Here is a 14,853-nt window from a genome sequence, read left to right on the forward strand (position 1 = left end):
TCACAAAGAAGCTTCACGAACTCATTCTTCGAGTAGCAATTCTTGAAAACACCTCCCATCACTCAGCTTCACCTTCATCATCATTAGCCATACCTACACCAACTAACCCTACAACCAACCCACCCAGAATGAAACTCGAAGTGCCACGATTTGGTGGCTCAGATCCCTCGGGCTGGGTATTCAAAATTACATAGTTCTTTGAATACCATTCAACCCCTGAGTCAGAACGACTTACCATTGCCTCTTTTTAAATGGAGGGACCAGCCTTAGCGTTGTTTCAATGGATGATACGAAACCACCAACTGACCACATGGCCTAGCTTCTTGCAAGCAATAGAAGCTCGATTTGTGCATTCATTGTACGAGGATCCTACCGGAATTCTCTTCAAGCTAACACGGAAGGATTCAGTGAGGGATTACCTGACCCAATTTGAAGCACTTGCCAACAGGATTGTGGGGTTTCTGCCATCTTTTCTTTTGAGCTGCTTCGTATCTGGTCTAGATCCTGATATCAGACGCGAAGTGTAGGCTCTTCAACCTCTGACCTTGGTGCATGCATCCGACCTAGCTCACCTCTAGGAAGAAAAACTATTGGATAATCGAAGGGGCCTTCACGACCGAACGCTTACTGGACCCAATTTCCTTCCACCAATACCTTCAACCATAGCCTCACCCCCTCCTAATCTCCCACTATTACCCTCCCCAGCCAAACCCCTTCCCTTACCGTTAAAATGACTCACACCAGAGGAACTAATGAGTCAAAGAGAGAGGCTTATGCTTTAATTGCGATGAGAAGTTCACTAGGGGAAATCGTTGTGCCTCACGATTCTTCCTTCTCATTGTAGATGAAGAGCAAGGAGATAAAGTTCTGAACCCTAAAATAGCTAGCCAGTACCCACAAATAGATGACCCGACTCGAACCAACTCACAAACTAACCCGCCCCAAACCGAACTGCTACAGGTCCAAATCAGTTTGCACGCTCTCTCGAAGCAGTCAGCCCCGAAAACCTTGCAAATGATGGGCTGGATTTCAAACCAGAAGGTGGTGATTCTGATTGACGGAGAAAACATGCACAACTTTGTGCAAGAACACTTGGTTAAGTCCTTGGTTTGAAGAATATTCCACCATGCTTTGCACATGTGACTAACTAGTTCAATTGTAATAAGGATACCAAGAAAAAGAATATTTATATTTCAATAGGCTCAAAATAGGAAACTAAGCAAACTGTTAGGTTTAAAGAATGCCTAATGTGCCTTGATCATATTCAAAGATGCAAACAAAAATTTTAATTCACCTTAAATGCACATGTTGTAATATAGCTTAATATTTCTTCCATTTAATCATATTCAAAAACAGAGGGGTTCCATTTAAGTCATAGATTCAATACAAAAAAATTCAAATTCTAGAGACATTGATATTTCTTCCACACATATTGTAGTACTTGTTGAGATTGGTAGTAGGAAACTTCTCTAGTTTCCATACCATTTTTTTTAATTATCTATCTTGGCTTGAGCAATGAGTCAGACATTTCGTTGAGGGAGTACGCTTCACAATTTCTTGAAGAAGAATTTGTCACGGTTGAATGGTCTCTTCCTCCTGTGTAGAACCCGGGTTGACTTGGCTCGGGCAATAACTTTTCACCATTCAGCATTAAAACTACCGAAGACATGTTTGGCCTATCTTCTGGTCTTTGTTGTACGCATAACAAACCAATATGAATATATCTTAATATTTCAGATGGAGCGACTAGATTGTCCGCTGAGTCATCCATAAGTTCCAATGGTCTTTTCTCAATCCATAGTCTCCATGCCTAAAATTTACATGAAAACCATCAGTACCTTATTTATTTCATATTCCATATAATCGAGAGTACTAGTTAAATAATGTTAACTTTTTCAAGATCAAAGTGTTAATATTTATTCACATACAGATTTCAATCTTTAGACTTACATGTCCAAGAAGATTTAGATGATTGTGTGGGTCACAAAATCCCCTGTTCTTCCTTCCACTGATTATCTCCAACACAATCACACCAAAGCTAAAGACATCAGATTTGACTGAAAAAGATCCATGGACAGCATATTCAGGAGGCATATAACCACTGCATAGAAAAACAGGAGTCCACATGAGAAGCTAGAAGCCATTGTAAAAGGGGAAATAAAAAAATAAACAACTATAGAAAAGCTTACTATGTTCCCATCACTCTATTTGTGTTTGCTTCATCTTGATCCAGCCCAAATGTCCTAGCCATACCAAAATCTGATATTTTTGGGTTCATATTACTATCGAGAAGAACATTACCAGTCTTGAGATCCCTATGAATGATTTTTAGTCTAGAGTCTTGATGAAGATATAGAAGTCCTCGAGCAATTCCACCAATAATTTCGAATCGCTTAGCCCAACCTAATAATGTGCGTCTTGTTGAATCTGAGCAAATTTATTACCAAGTTAGCATAGCAACTATTGGATAGAAATTTTTATAAAAAATTGTAAGGATTAGATTCAAGCAAAGCCCCAACCAAAAATAAAGTAGTCCAAGCTTCTATTTGGCATGAATTCATAAACCAACAACTTTTCATCTTGCTGAATTGAACAACCAAGAAGTTTTACAAGATTGCGGTGTTGAAGTTTTGCAACCAACATGACTTCATTTTTGAACTCGTCCAAACCTTGTCCAGAAGTTTTAGAAAGTCTCTTAACTGCAATCTCTTGCCCATCTGGCAATATGCCCTGACAATAATTTTAGAAACATTGAAATTATTTTGAAGAGGATGAACGTTTGGGTTAAATTTAATTTTCGATTCTTACCTTGTACACAGGTCCAAAGCCGCCTTGTCCCAATTTGTTACTCTCTGAAAACTGATTTGTGGCATTGGAGATGGATAAAAAGTGAAATATTGGTAAATCAATGTCATCCTCCTTACTCTTGTCTTTCCAATAATTTGCTTCTGCAACCCACAAAATTATTGTCAGAACTTATGCAAACAAAAATTATGAATGGAAAAGAATTTAATTTCTGTTCATTTGTAAAAAAAAAAAATCAGAATTTAGAAATCAAGATTTGTTGTTAGCACATTCTCTTAATATTTGAAGTAAAATATAGCGCAAAAGAAGTGTCAATATTTAACTAATGAGTTCACCTGACTGCTTGAGTTTCTTCCTCCTAATGCAAAATATCAATCCGAATACAGTAACCGCAATGATGAAGATAGTACAGCCAACCACAATTCCTGCTAATTTCTTCCTGCTGAAGCGGTGATCTGAAAGGTTAACAACATATGCAAGTAATAATTAATATCAACTGACACACAATCACACTTTGGAACATTTACAAGAAACACAAATAAAAACCGAAAAAGAAATATATAGAACTTTCGGTAGAATTTCACCTTGAAATGATAATTATATTCTAATGGAATTGTAGAAAAGAAGACTGTCAGTTTCAAAATAATTAAGGGCAGAAAAGGATAAATGAAAAAGAGAAAAATATGGGAAGAAGGGCCAACATTCAACAAGCACCATTTTCTTTGTTTAAGCAATGAACAATGGTATTAGGAGGTGAAAAAAAATCTCTTATATTGAAACTCAAATCAGTTTTAGCCACTCTGGTCAGAGATGGTATATAAGTAGAGAGGAAAGGAAAAAATATTTTGGATGCAACACAATTAGTAGCGAGAAATTTTATACTTTGTATCTTTATGCCAAGGTACTTCATTTTGTCAAACCAACTCTACATTGTTGGGTATATTTAGGTAGTTACTAAAAATAAATTGCTTTTGAAAAATTACAATTTTTTTAGTACACTGGCAATAACCTTAGTGGGTTTGGGTTAAATTACACAAACTTTGAGTATGAGAGACTAGATCTGGCTTAAAGTAGAACTAGATATGTCTTAGTTACTAGTTGGATCATTTTTTCGTAGCTTGTAATTGTAACTCTGAATATGAAAATAAACGATACCTTGTAATTGTAACTCTGAAGCTGTAACTGTAGCCATTCGTAAATAAAAATTTTGTCCTCCCTCTGGGAGTGTCCTGATGTCAACAATGTCAGAAAACCAATGCAAGCAGCCACTTCCCTCGCCACTGATATTCAATTGAGCATATGCAGTACAAGAGCAATTGCTCAAGCACAATTTTTCACATTCCAGAAGAGTAGTAATAGTCCTATCATACCAAGATGAAGATGTGTCAGGCAATTTCATTCCCTTATACTTCTGAAATTTATCTATACCTCCCTTATTACAATCTAGACGGGTAGTTCGAGCACAAATTGAACCAGCAGAGTTGGCTTTGAATCCACTCAAGCATCCACAGTGTTTAGCTTTTCCATTGAAATCGCAAATAGCATTTGCACCACACAAGGCATATGTCTGACACACATCAAATGGTTTAGGGAATTGAGAATCCCATATTTTTTTCTCATCTGACCATATAAAACGTACTTGATACCCTTCTGGAAGCAATCTGCTTCTCATGAGTTTAGTTGAACTATTCAAGAGCTGAATCTCATAGAAGACCTCATCTTGATTCATAACAAAAAGGGATTTTGTTAATTGGTCAGTTATTTCTCCAGGAAGCCCCGTGATACTAAGACCATTCCATGACCCTGGTCTATAAGCTATGTCATTACTATTAGTATTCTCATTTGTAATAACTAATTGAGGAAGGCCACGAGTATCAACACCAAGTGAAAAATTACCTGGAGTAGGATCCGTAAAGGATCTCCATGATCTTAGAGCTCGATGTTGACCGGTTTTGAAGTTCACTCCAATTTTCATTCCTGGAAGTAAAGTGTCACCAGGGTAATCAAAGCTTTGCCACAAAAAGTTATTGTCTCCATCTTTAAGAACCATGTTTCCTGATTCTAACAACTCCGCCGCAACCGGTTTGTTTGGTGTGTGTGATGCACTTGAGAACCATATTTTTGCTCCTGTACCATCCTTGATACTAAGAATGCCTTGATCAGTGTCTACTTATAAGACTCCAGAGTGGTCTTTAAGTGGTTTTTCTTTGTTGGCTACCCAAACAACTGTTCTTGGAAATATGTTTGTGTACCAAATTCCGAGGTAACGGCTGTCGAAGTTTTCTGGGCTGAAGAATCCTGCTTCAAAGGTTCCATTTGTTGAAACCAGAGTTTCATTCTCATTCTTACCATCTCTGATTGGTTGAATTGTTGTAACCATGTCCAACGTGGAGGACATGGTTATCAAGGAGAGGAACAAAAGGCACACACCAAGAATATCAAAGTTTTCCATTGTTTTTGGTACGTTCTCTTTCATAAACAAAGTGGTTGGGTCTGAACCCAATGATGGGTGGTTGGTACTGCCAAAACCAAAGAGGAAATAGAGAAGCACCTCAAAGAGTGCTACATATGGTCTTGGTAATGAAAAATCAAAAGGTTAAGAATGTGTTGATTTGTGATTAGAAAATTATACATTCTAACACTTTTTCAAACATAAAATTACAAATACATAAAACTCACAATTTTTTATCATTTTTAATAAATTTTAACACAATAAAAGAATATATTTAAAAGAATGTGTCAAGGAATATGTTCCTAATATTTTTCTTTTAGGCTTATTAAATGTTTTTATCTCTATAAGTTAATGCTTTTTCAAATTTGGTCCTTATAATTTTATTTTTCTAATTTTAGTCCTTATTGTCAATTTTTCATTTTTGTTAATAAAATTTTCTCATAATATTAAAAATTTATAAAAAAATTTATAAAAATTTATATAATAAATAAATGTTTTCTTCTAAATATAATATCTTTCTTAAATAAAAAAGAAAAATTCATAAAAGCCTTTTAATATAAATGAAAGTGACATGTAAAAAAATAATTTGGAGGAAGAAATTTATTAGATTTAACCTCCAATGAGTGTGTCTATTAGAAAGAATGAATTTAACATCTCTACGTTAATATCGATTTTTTTAAAAATGATGATAACAAAAATGTGGTGGCATATTCACAAATAACACTAGTTTGTTAACATCAGTTTTTAAAAATCGATGTTAATGTAATAATGTTAACATCAATTTTTCAAAAATCGATGTCAAATTTTTGCTGGCAACATCGTAATATTGATGTTGTACAAACTTTTATAAAAATTGCTTTGGCGCCTAAGCCCACCAGCTCCCTCGCTTTGCAACCTTTCTCAGTGTCATACTATCTCATTCTCACTCAAACCCTTTCTCACTCTCACTCAAACCCTTTCTTGATCACTTTCACTCTAGTGGCGTTGAAACTCCTCACTATTGGTGTCACTCTCGCTCTCACTCTGAGTCTTTGTGAAGGCAACGACATTACAAAAGATTGTAGGGTGCCTCTGTCACTGAAGCTGAGCAAACATTTCCATAGGTTCTTAACATACTTCATTGTTTAAAGTGTAATTGATGGCTCCAGTGTTTTATGAGTTTCAAAGATGCTTGCTAGAGTAGAAGTGTTTTGATTTTCAAAGATATCTCTAACTTTGTGACCTTAAGAAAATTTGGTTGCATCTGAGGATAGAATCAGATGAGAGTGAGCCTGTTTGGATAATGAAGGTTGTTGATTTTATGGCAGAAAAGAGAAATAAACCAGAGGAGCAAAAGAGAGAGGAATGCGTTGAGTATTTGAAGAAGGAATGGAATGATCCATTTTATTCATTATCAGTGGTACATTTATAATAATTCAAATAAAACAGAAAACTATCACATTACCAAGATTTTAGCAATATGTGGATTTTAGCAAAATTATACAAATGTAGATTTTGTAAGTTACTTTACATTATTGTCCATTACCTAACTATTGATTGTTTTAAATTGTTGCATAATTTACTTTATCAACAGGAAATAGGCATATGATTAAGACAAGTATGCGAGCAGGAAATGCCATTGTGTATGGATTTCTTGAGCCACAGTCCATACAGATATCTAGGAAATCGCTATTTGAATTAGAGGAGTATATTAAGAATTCATAGTGAGATGGCTACCTAGGAGCCTACTTGAATGAGTAAGTAAAATTAAACAAATCAATGTAAATAATGTATGCACTATAATAACTTAACGTTCTCCAATGAAATGCACATTGGCAACTAGTCATTGATTATATGTCTTAAGGACAATGTTTCAGTCTAGTTTTGTTCGTTGCACAATAAGTCCAACAACTACTTGAAAGGAATTATTAATAGGTCAGTTGTATTTTGTAAGACATTTACTTTATCATTAGTATTTAACATCAATATTTTCAAATTATACAATATGCATGCATGTTTCTCTTAACCAGTGTTTTTAAGGGATTCGAAGATATTCAAGGATGTAAATCCAAGGCTATTGTTGGATTGATTGCAGTTAAAGTAAGTTATTTAAACAATGGTTGATGTCTTAAAAATTACATTTTATTATTGTGTGCACTTATTTTTAGTTAACTTTGAATATCTTATTAAATTTAGTGTAATAAGCAAAGAGAAAGTACTAAGAGTGGCTATTATGTAATGCATTGGATGCCAACGATAATCTTAGGAGGTTTCAAGGATAATTAGAAACTGGTAATTGTTTACTTTAAAACTAAATTTGTTTGTTATACTTGTTATTATTTATATTGATTAAGTTATGTTTTATCATATCATATTGGAACTAGAGAGATTAAAGTCAATTTGCATTTAGTGGGCAAGATTTTATGTCAAAGTTAAAAATGAAACACTAGGTGTTTAAGGAATTTTACAATTGTATATAGTTATGTTTAATTAGATTTAGTTACGATATATGATTTTATGTATTGACATTATTGTTTTCTTTAACTATTTCTTATAACTAATAGTAATTATTGAATAGTAATTTAAAAATTTGCACTGTGAAATTGTCTGGATTGATCTATTTTTAAATTTGTAGGTTTGGGTAATATTAAAAAAGCAAATGGGGTACTAAAAGAATTATAAAAAACAATACCAGATTTAAAAAAATTGATGTTATGGTGCACTGGCAACATTGATTTTTAGAAAAATAAAATAATATTTTTTCATATTTTACATTTTTTGATTTCTTGCTTATTATAAGACATTACATTTTGTAAAAATCAATGTTGATTAGTGGAGTTCGTTAATGTTAATGGTTTCAACATCAATTAAAAGTTGATGTTGAAAGTTGAAAAAATTGATGTTAAAAACTAATTTTCTATAAATTAATAAGTGTGAGATTGTTCGAACTTAATTAATAACTCCGAGTTTGAGTCTTATAGTATATTTTGTTTTTCATCATCCACATATGACACACATCTCTTATGAAGCAAAAAGGTTTAGCTTCCAAGTATTTCACAGAATCTTTAACGCAACACCAAACATGCATTTAGATAAAAGAAAATTTTATTGTTTATAATAATCCTATTTAAATCAATAGAATGTTGAAAAATACATGGATTGATTGTGTATACAAGATTTTTGCATACAAAATGATTAGTTAATGTGTATTTTATAACTAATTTGAATTTATAAATATAAGTAATGAAGATTTAACAAATAAAAACTTAACAATTTTTTAAAGAATATAAATTTAAAAAATATTTTTTTGGTGTACAATTTTAAAAAATAAAAATTTATTAGTAGTTAAAAATTTATTTTAAAATGTAAAGAAAATATTTTCACCATTTATAGGAATGAATAAAATGAAGGATTGTCCATAAAATCGGTAGATAATATATTTTCACCATCTTTTGTTAAGGGAAATTTCATCTATTTTAGTGACCTCTTTGTCTTGAAATGAATTTTATTTTCGGTTGAAAGATATCTTAATTAATAACGATAGTTGGGTTTGACGGATCAAAGGAACTAGTTTCTCATAAAGATATGCTTATATAATGATCACTGTGTATCGGATAAGACTGCCTTTCATGGAATGTACTTTCACAAGGAAAAAAAAACGGATAACCTAAAATTCAGATAAAAGTTATTTTTGGCCTGATATGAATTTTTTGTTGAAGAACCGATTAATATAGACATTGGATTGTTTTACTTTTTCAGTTTAATTAGATGAAAATATAGAAAGAATGAGAGTATAAATTAGTGGAGTTATTTATAAACTATTCAAACTTGGCAACTCAATTAAATTTTGTTATCCTTTTCATCATAGTTAAACGTTTGTTATCTAAATAACACATCTTTCGTGAAGAAAAACTCATTTATCATAATAAACTAATCAATTCAAACTTAACTTAAACTATAATAAGCTTAACATTAAAGTCCCACATGAATATAACTTGAATGTGTACATACACAAACTTAATTTTATATATTATAAAAAATTGTCATTATATTTTTTTATATTTAAATATTTATTTGTTCTCTTCTTATTTTTATCTTATATCTTTTAGCGTAAAAATAAGTATTAAGTACTACATTAATGAACTTAATAAAAAAAAACATTTGAAGGATGAAAAAATAATAATCAAATAATAAATAAGTTAAATAAATCAAGCTCAATTTTATATATAAATCATGCTTAACTAAATATTTATAACTTTTTTTTTTGTGTTTTTATCTTGATCATTCATACTAAAATCTAATGATCAATAGCATTTATTTTTGTGGCTCTCAGATTTTATTTTTTTTATCAGCGGTTCTCAGATAATAAAGACTCTCTCACTAGACACAACCCACACACTCATGGTTCCGATAAAATCGGGACTCGTGTACATTGTCACTACTTTGAAGGAACTAAACTATCTCACGTTTGGATTCAATTTCCTATTACTTATTAGCCAACTTGGTAGGATATAAGTTTGTAATGAATTTCTGATTTGAGTACATCATATGGCTGTGTTGAAGATATGAAGACAAAGGCATGCATGATTGGATTATTGAGCTAAAATATCGTCAGCCAGCATTCTCTTTCTCGAGCGTTAAAATTTAATTCGTGATAAATATATTGGCATTTGTGTACAACCATAAACATAAATTTTGAATTGATGTTCATGTGACTGTCCCTACAACAATGAATTAGGTAGATTGAAAGGCAAATATCCTGCAAATGGCTTTCCGGATTTTATTTTTCTTAATGTTCTTTAGTACTTGGTTGACTGTGTAACAATTAGTTATAATGGTACATATAAAGACTATGATAAAAATAACTGAAAAAGTAGCAAAAATATATTAAGTTAACTTATTAAATAGTTAGTGATCGATAAAATTGTCAGTTAAATTAGTTGATTCAAAATATATATAAAAAATAAATATATTTATATAAGTTTTAATTTATTGATAAAAATATATTTTAAGATATTTATGATATATTTTTAATATATTTTAAGTTTTTATGAATAGATCAATTGTTTTCATTACATTTTATTACTGTCGATTTTTTTTCATATTATGTTTTATACTATTTACCTGATACTGCATATCTTGGAATAATTCAAATCAAATTTGAAATCAAGCAAACAAAAAATTCATACTTTTTAGTAGATATTAATTATACTTTTGTTATGTTAATTAGTGTAATGGTTAAACTTCCTTGAAGTATAATGTTAAAATTAAAAAAAAAAGGATAATGTAAATAGTATAATGATTATAATAAACAATATCATCTAAAATAATAATGAAAATAAATAAATAAAATTATCATTTGTAAGAATTAACATCTTGAAGTATAATACTTGAATAATAAAATAAATATTGTAATGGTAAAGTGGTTTAGATAAATATAGAGTAATATAAAACATGAAAAAATATTATTTATCATTATCAATATTTTATGTAATAACATGATAAAAGAAAAAATAAAACCTATCTTATGTAAAAAAACAATAAAAATAAAATTCTACCTTATGAGTGGAAGACTATAAATAAAAAATTATAATAAAATCTTATCTTATTAGAATAGAGTAAAAATAAAATGTAATAAAAATTTTAAGAACAATAGGAAAATAAAAATAAAAAATTAAAATTTACAAACTAGCATTTTGAAAAGATATTACTTAAAGTAATGCCTAAAAAATGTTACAAACTAATAATTAAATAATCTTATTTACCAAATACTAACAATAAGACAACACGCGTTTTTTACCTAGGTAAAAAAAAAGTTTGAAGCTAGTAAAAATCAGGAACCAATGATAGTCATAGTCACTCTACTCTCAAGAAGTGAAGAGGTCAATTAAAAGATTAAAAGATGACATTTTTATAAGGGCACTGCTATGTTGTACTCCACCGTTTTATAATACTTGTTGTCAGATTTTTTTACACAAATTAAGAAAAATCTAATAAATAGATGAAAGAGTAAAACAATTTTACGAAAATTAACTTTATCATTGTATTTTATTTTTAATTTCTTTTAAAATCATTTCTCTTACTCCAGGCTCATTTTCAAGAGAGTTCTTTGCTTGTAGCGATGTGATACAAGAGCAACATTGTAAACGACTAAAACATGTTATTAGGGTTATAAATGAAACAATAGTAATTATTTTTACTTTAAAAATTAAAATAGTAACTTTGAAAGCACCTAAGAAATTATGATATGTAGCCACATTTCTATGTTGATTTGTACAATAAATGCTTTTGTAACATGTAACAGTTACCTTTCTATAAAAGTCCAATTTGATACATGTTGAACGTCATAAAAAAAATATTTCTACCTTTTAAAAAGAGAGAGACAAAGAAAAAACTTACAGCTTGACAGATTCAAATAGAACTAAGCTCATTAATGTCCATTGCAAGTTGATCTTGGTTTGATAGACAAATAACATGAGAAATGATAGCAATACTTTGTTGACATTTTCTTTTTAAGACTCGATGATTGATTTGAATTTATTGAAAATTATTATTTTTGGTAGCTTTTGCTTCTTATTTAATGATTTTATCTCCTAATTTATATTCAATGAGAAGCAAAACATACAAAAATTAATGATTTTTAATAAATTATAACCAATTATAAAGAGAATATTTGAAGAAGAGTGTGAGAGAAAGTGTCCTTGGCATTCCTCATTGAATCTAACTTCAAAGTCTTCTACACTTTAGAGATCTATATAGGGAAAATAGATTAAGCACCAACCTTGTAAAATCATTTTTCAATCTATCATCTATGGTTAGTTTGTTAAGCTTTATTATTGGATGCAGTCTAAAATTGATTTACACTATCATCCAATCATAACCCACCATCTTCAAAATCATATCAATACACTATCATTCAATCATAACCCACCTTCTTCAAAATCATATCAATGGGTAATTTATGATTGGATGACAATATAAATCCAATTTACACTGTAGTACATAACCATCAAATGGTAGAATTAATGTCTTATGTGAGAGGCATGTGACTTATGTAGGGACTAATAAATAATTAATAATTAAGGGTTAAATTGTAATTAGGTTAAATAGGAGAAATTTTTTAAGGCAACTCCTACTTAATGGGAGTAGTGGATATAAAAGGGAGGTCCCCTTCCTGACATATATCTCTCACCCATAGCCATCATGAACGTAGAGAGACACAGAAAGAAAGGTCTAAGAAAGTGAAATCTTATTTCTCTCCTATTCCAAGGAAATTAAAGTACACCAAATAGAAGTCTTCCTGTGGAGAAAGGTACACATTATTTGTTTGTTTATTTATTTTTTGTGAGAATCATAGGTTTCCCGATCTTGTTGATTTCCTATAATTGATAATCTAGGAAACCCCTTAAAGATTTTACATGTGGTATCAAAACATGTGTTATGAAATTTATGATTATCCAATAATGATTTAATTTTTTCCAATTATGCATGAACCTTAATTATAAAATTTAGGGATTTCTTTTTTCCACTACAAGTATGAAATCTTATATTAAAAAGGATATGAATTCGTAGAATTATATTATTTTGATTGCGTTCAATGAAGAAAAACTTATGATGTTTGTAAGTAGTGAATACTTTGAATTGTATATATTAAATTTGGAGAAAGATTTCAAATTTATATTTTTGTGCAATTTAATTTGATTGGATGACAATGGTGGCTGGTGTTTGTATTTTTTTATTCCTTTAACATATAAAGAAAGAAAGCGTTGGCGGCCATTAATGTGCAGTTTCAATTCCAATTCATGGAAAAGCTGTGGCCGCACGACGTTCCTTTGCAGGGGAAGAGAAGGAAATTTTGGAAATTGTTATTTGCAACTCCTTTTTGCTATTTTCAATTTCACTTGCTCATTTTTTTTAATATTATTATTGAATGTCATTAAAGGATTGAAAGTTTATGTCTTAGGATTAAATTAATGTGAATACTTTGAAATTATTGGTAGCAATAAATATGTATATGTTACATATTTGCTTGAAAGTGTTTGAATGCAAAACATAAATAAATGTAAATATTATTTTATGACTTGGAATGAAATTTAATAAAATGACTATGAATTGTTAATAACAATAAATATGTGTAGTCACCGACCCAACCAAACAGCAAATATTTTGATTTGTATAGAGTCTGTAGTGGTTCCGTAGAACAAAAAATATTGGGTTCCTCAAGCTTGGAGAAAAGCTTGGTTTGCATGAGCCAAAAATGCAAGTGACTAATACTTGTAATCTTGTAAAGTTAGTGAAATTGGTGATTTATCAAAAACTAAACATAGTTTCAATGAAAGAGACAAATTAGTATAAAATTTCCAATGTTTGATCTTTATTGCCATTTGTTTTTAACATTATATTAGTCTGAGTGAAATTGGAGTATATTTCACAAATAAGCTTTTGGATTTATATTTTATGAATGAAAAAACAGATATGGTTAAAAGGAAATACTATATTAAAAGTTATTAATCAAACTTTTCAATTAAAATTTATCATTAGTAAAATGAGTTATGATAATTTGAACCTATAAAACATGGTAAAAAAATTGTATGTTCTATGTTATTGGTCCCAACCTATTAGTGGAGATTGGACCTACGGATTTACTTAATTATAACAACAGGTGCAACAACAATAAAATTATATCTGCCTTACTCCCTCTTTTCTTTTTTTAACATCGTTTAATGATTTTAATAACTAAAAAATATAATAAATTGTCTTGTTCTTGTATAAAACTTAAAAGTCACTTTTAGCTGATGTTAAAGGTTTTTTGTTTGTAATAATGAGTTTTTTTTTCTATCTATGATATTGTTATCATGTAGTCCCACAAAAAATAGTAATTAATGATGTATATAAGATGAATATTTCTTTTTTAATGTAATTTATTTTAGATAAAAAATCATAATTTAAATCTTACATCACTTAATTAAAATATACAAACTGCTACTACTTGTGAATTAGTTAAAGAGATTCCGCTTATAGTAAAATGCAAGAGAGCGCTATTTATTAAAGGAACAAGTACGAAAATTATTCTACTGCTAATAAATAATTAATGCCTTAAGCAGAGACAAAATATAATTTGTAAGTGTCTATTTATTAATCGCTGGCACACCTTTTTTTTCCTTTTTTTTTTTCTTTGTAGGAGTAATATATAATCGCTGGCACACCATGTTATAAAAGCCAGCCTGTACGATTATCTAAATAATCGGTCTTCAAAAAAATTATTATCTAAAATTATTTTATCCTTAAATCATTTATTAAATTTTAAAATTTTCTTTTAATAAATATTAACTTTTCATTACTTTTTATTAACTATATTTAATTTTTATTTTTTTGTTATTTAAAAAATTTAGAAAAGCATGATGTCTCTTTCCTTAGTCATCATAATGTGCAGCTAGCTACTAGCCGTACTTTGTTGGACTAAATGATGTTTGTTCCTTTGTGAGCATTAGGTGTGTTCACGGATATCTGTCACACCCATATTATTATGAAGTAGTCCTAAAAAAAAATAATTAATAGTGTACATAAGATATGAATATTTCTTTTTCAATTTAATTTATTTCATATTAAAAATTATG

At 29.9% G+C, this 14,853-nt stretch overlaps 1 protein-coding gene across 4 annotated transcripts; it reads right to left on the reverse strand.

Moving 5' to 3' along the window:
- Positions 1-1,311: 1,311 nt before the first annotated feature.
- Positions 1,312-5,385, reverse strand: LOC114380008 (G-type lectin S-receptor-like serine/threonine-protein kinase SD1-1). 4 transcript variants are annotated; one of them, XM_028338886.1, is made up of 8 exons: positions 4,702-5,385; positions 3,961-4,620; positions 3,141-3,260; positions 2,809-2,948; positions 2,520-2,730; positions 2,190-2,427; positions 1,951-2,101; positions 1,312-1,810 (listed from the first exon to the last, which is right to left on the reverse strand). In XM_028338886.1, the coding sequence occupies exons 1-8, from the start codon at positions 4,853-4,855 to the stop codon at positions 1,499-1,501; spliced, it is 1,986 nt and encodes a 661-aa protein (XP_028194687.1). In that variant the 5' UTR covers positions 4,856-5,385; the 3' UTR covers positions 1,312-1,498. The 4 variants fall into 4 exon arrangements, with proteins under 4 accessions (XP_028194687.1, XP_028194688.1, XP_028194686.1 ...); XM_028338887.1 differs by having other exon boundaries at positions 3,961-4,613; positions 4,702-4,842; XM_028338885.1 differs by having other exon boundaries at positions 3,961-5,385.
- Between the last annotated feature and the right edge of the window lie 9,468 nt (positions 5,386-14,853).

Source organism: Glycine soja, chromosome 12, assembly GCF_004193775.1.
Source record: "Glycine soja cultivar W05 chromosome 12, ASM419377v2, whole genome shotgun sequence".
NCBI classification, from domain to species: domain Eukaryota; kingdom Viridiplantae; phylum Streptophyta; class Magnoliopsida; order Fabales; family Fabaceae; genus Glycine; species Glycine soja.

What these genes read in the sequence shown, in the direction of transcription:
- LOC114380008 (XM_028338885.1), bottom strand. Translation starts at nt 4,855, where the DNA reads ATGGTTCTTAAAGATGGAGACAATAACTTTTTGTGGCAAAGCTTTGAT. An exon ending in TTCAGAGTTACAATTACAAG is followed by an intron (nt 3,261 to 3,960) that starts GTATCGTTTATT and finishes TTAACCTTTCAG; the next exon opens with ATCACCGCTTCAGCAGGAAG. An exon ending in AATAGAGTGATGGGAACATA is followed by an intron (nt 2,102 to 2,189) that starts GTAAGCTTTTCT and finishes TTTTCTATGCAG; the next exon opens with TGGTTATATGCCTCCTGAAT.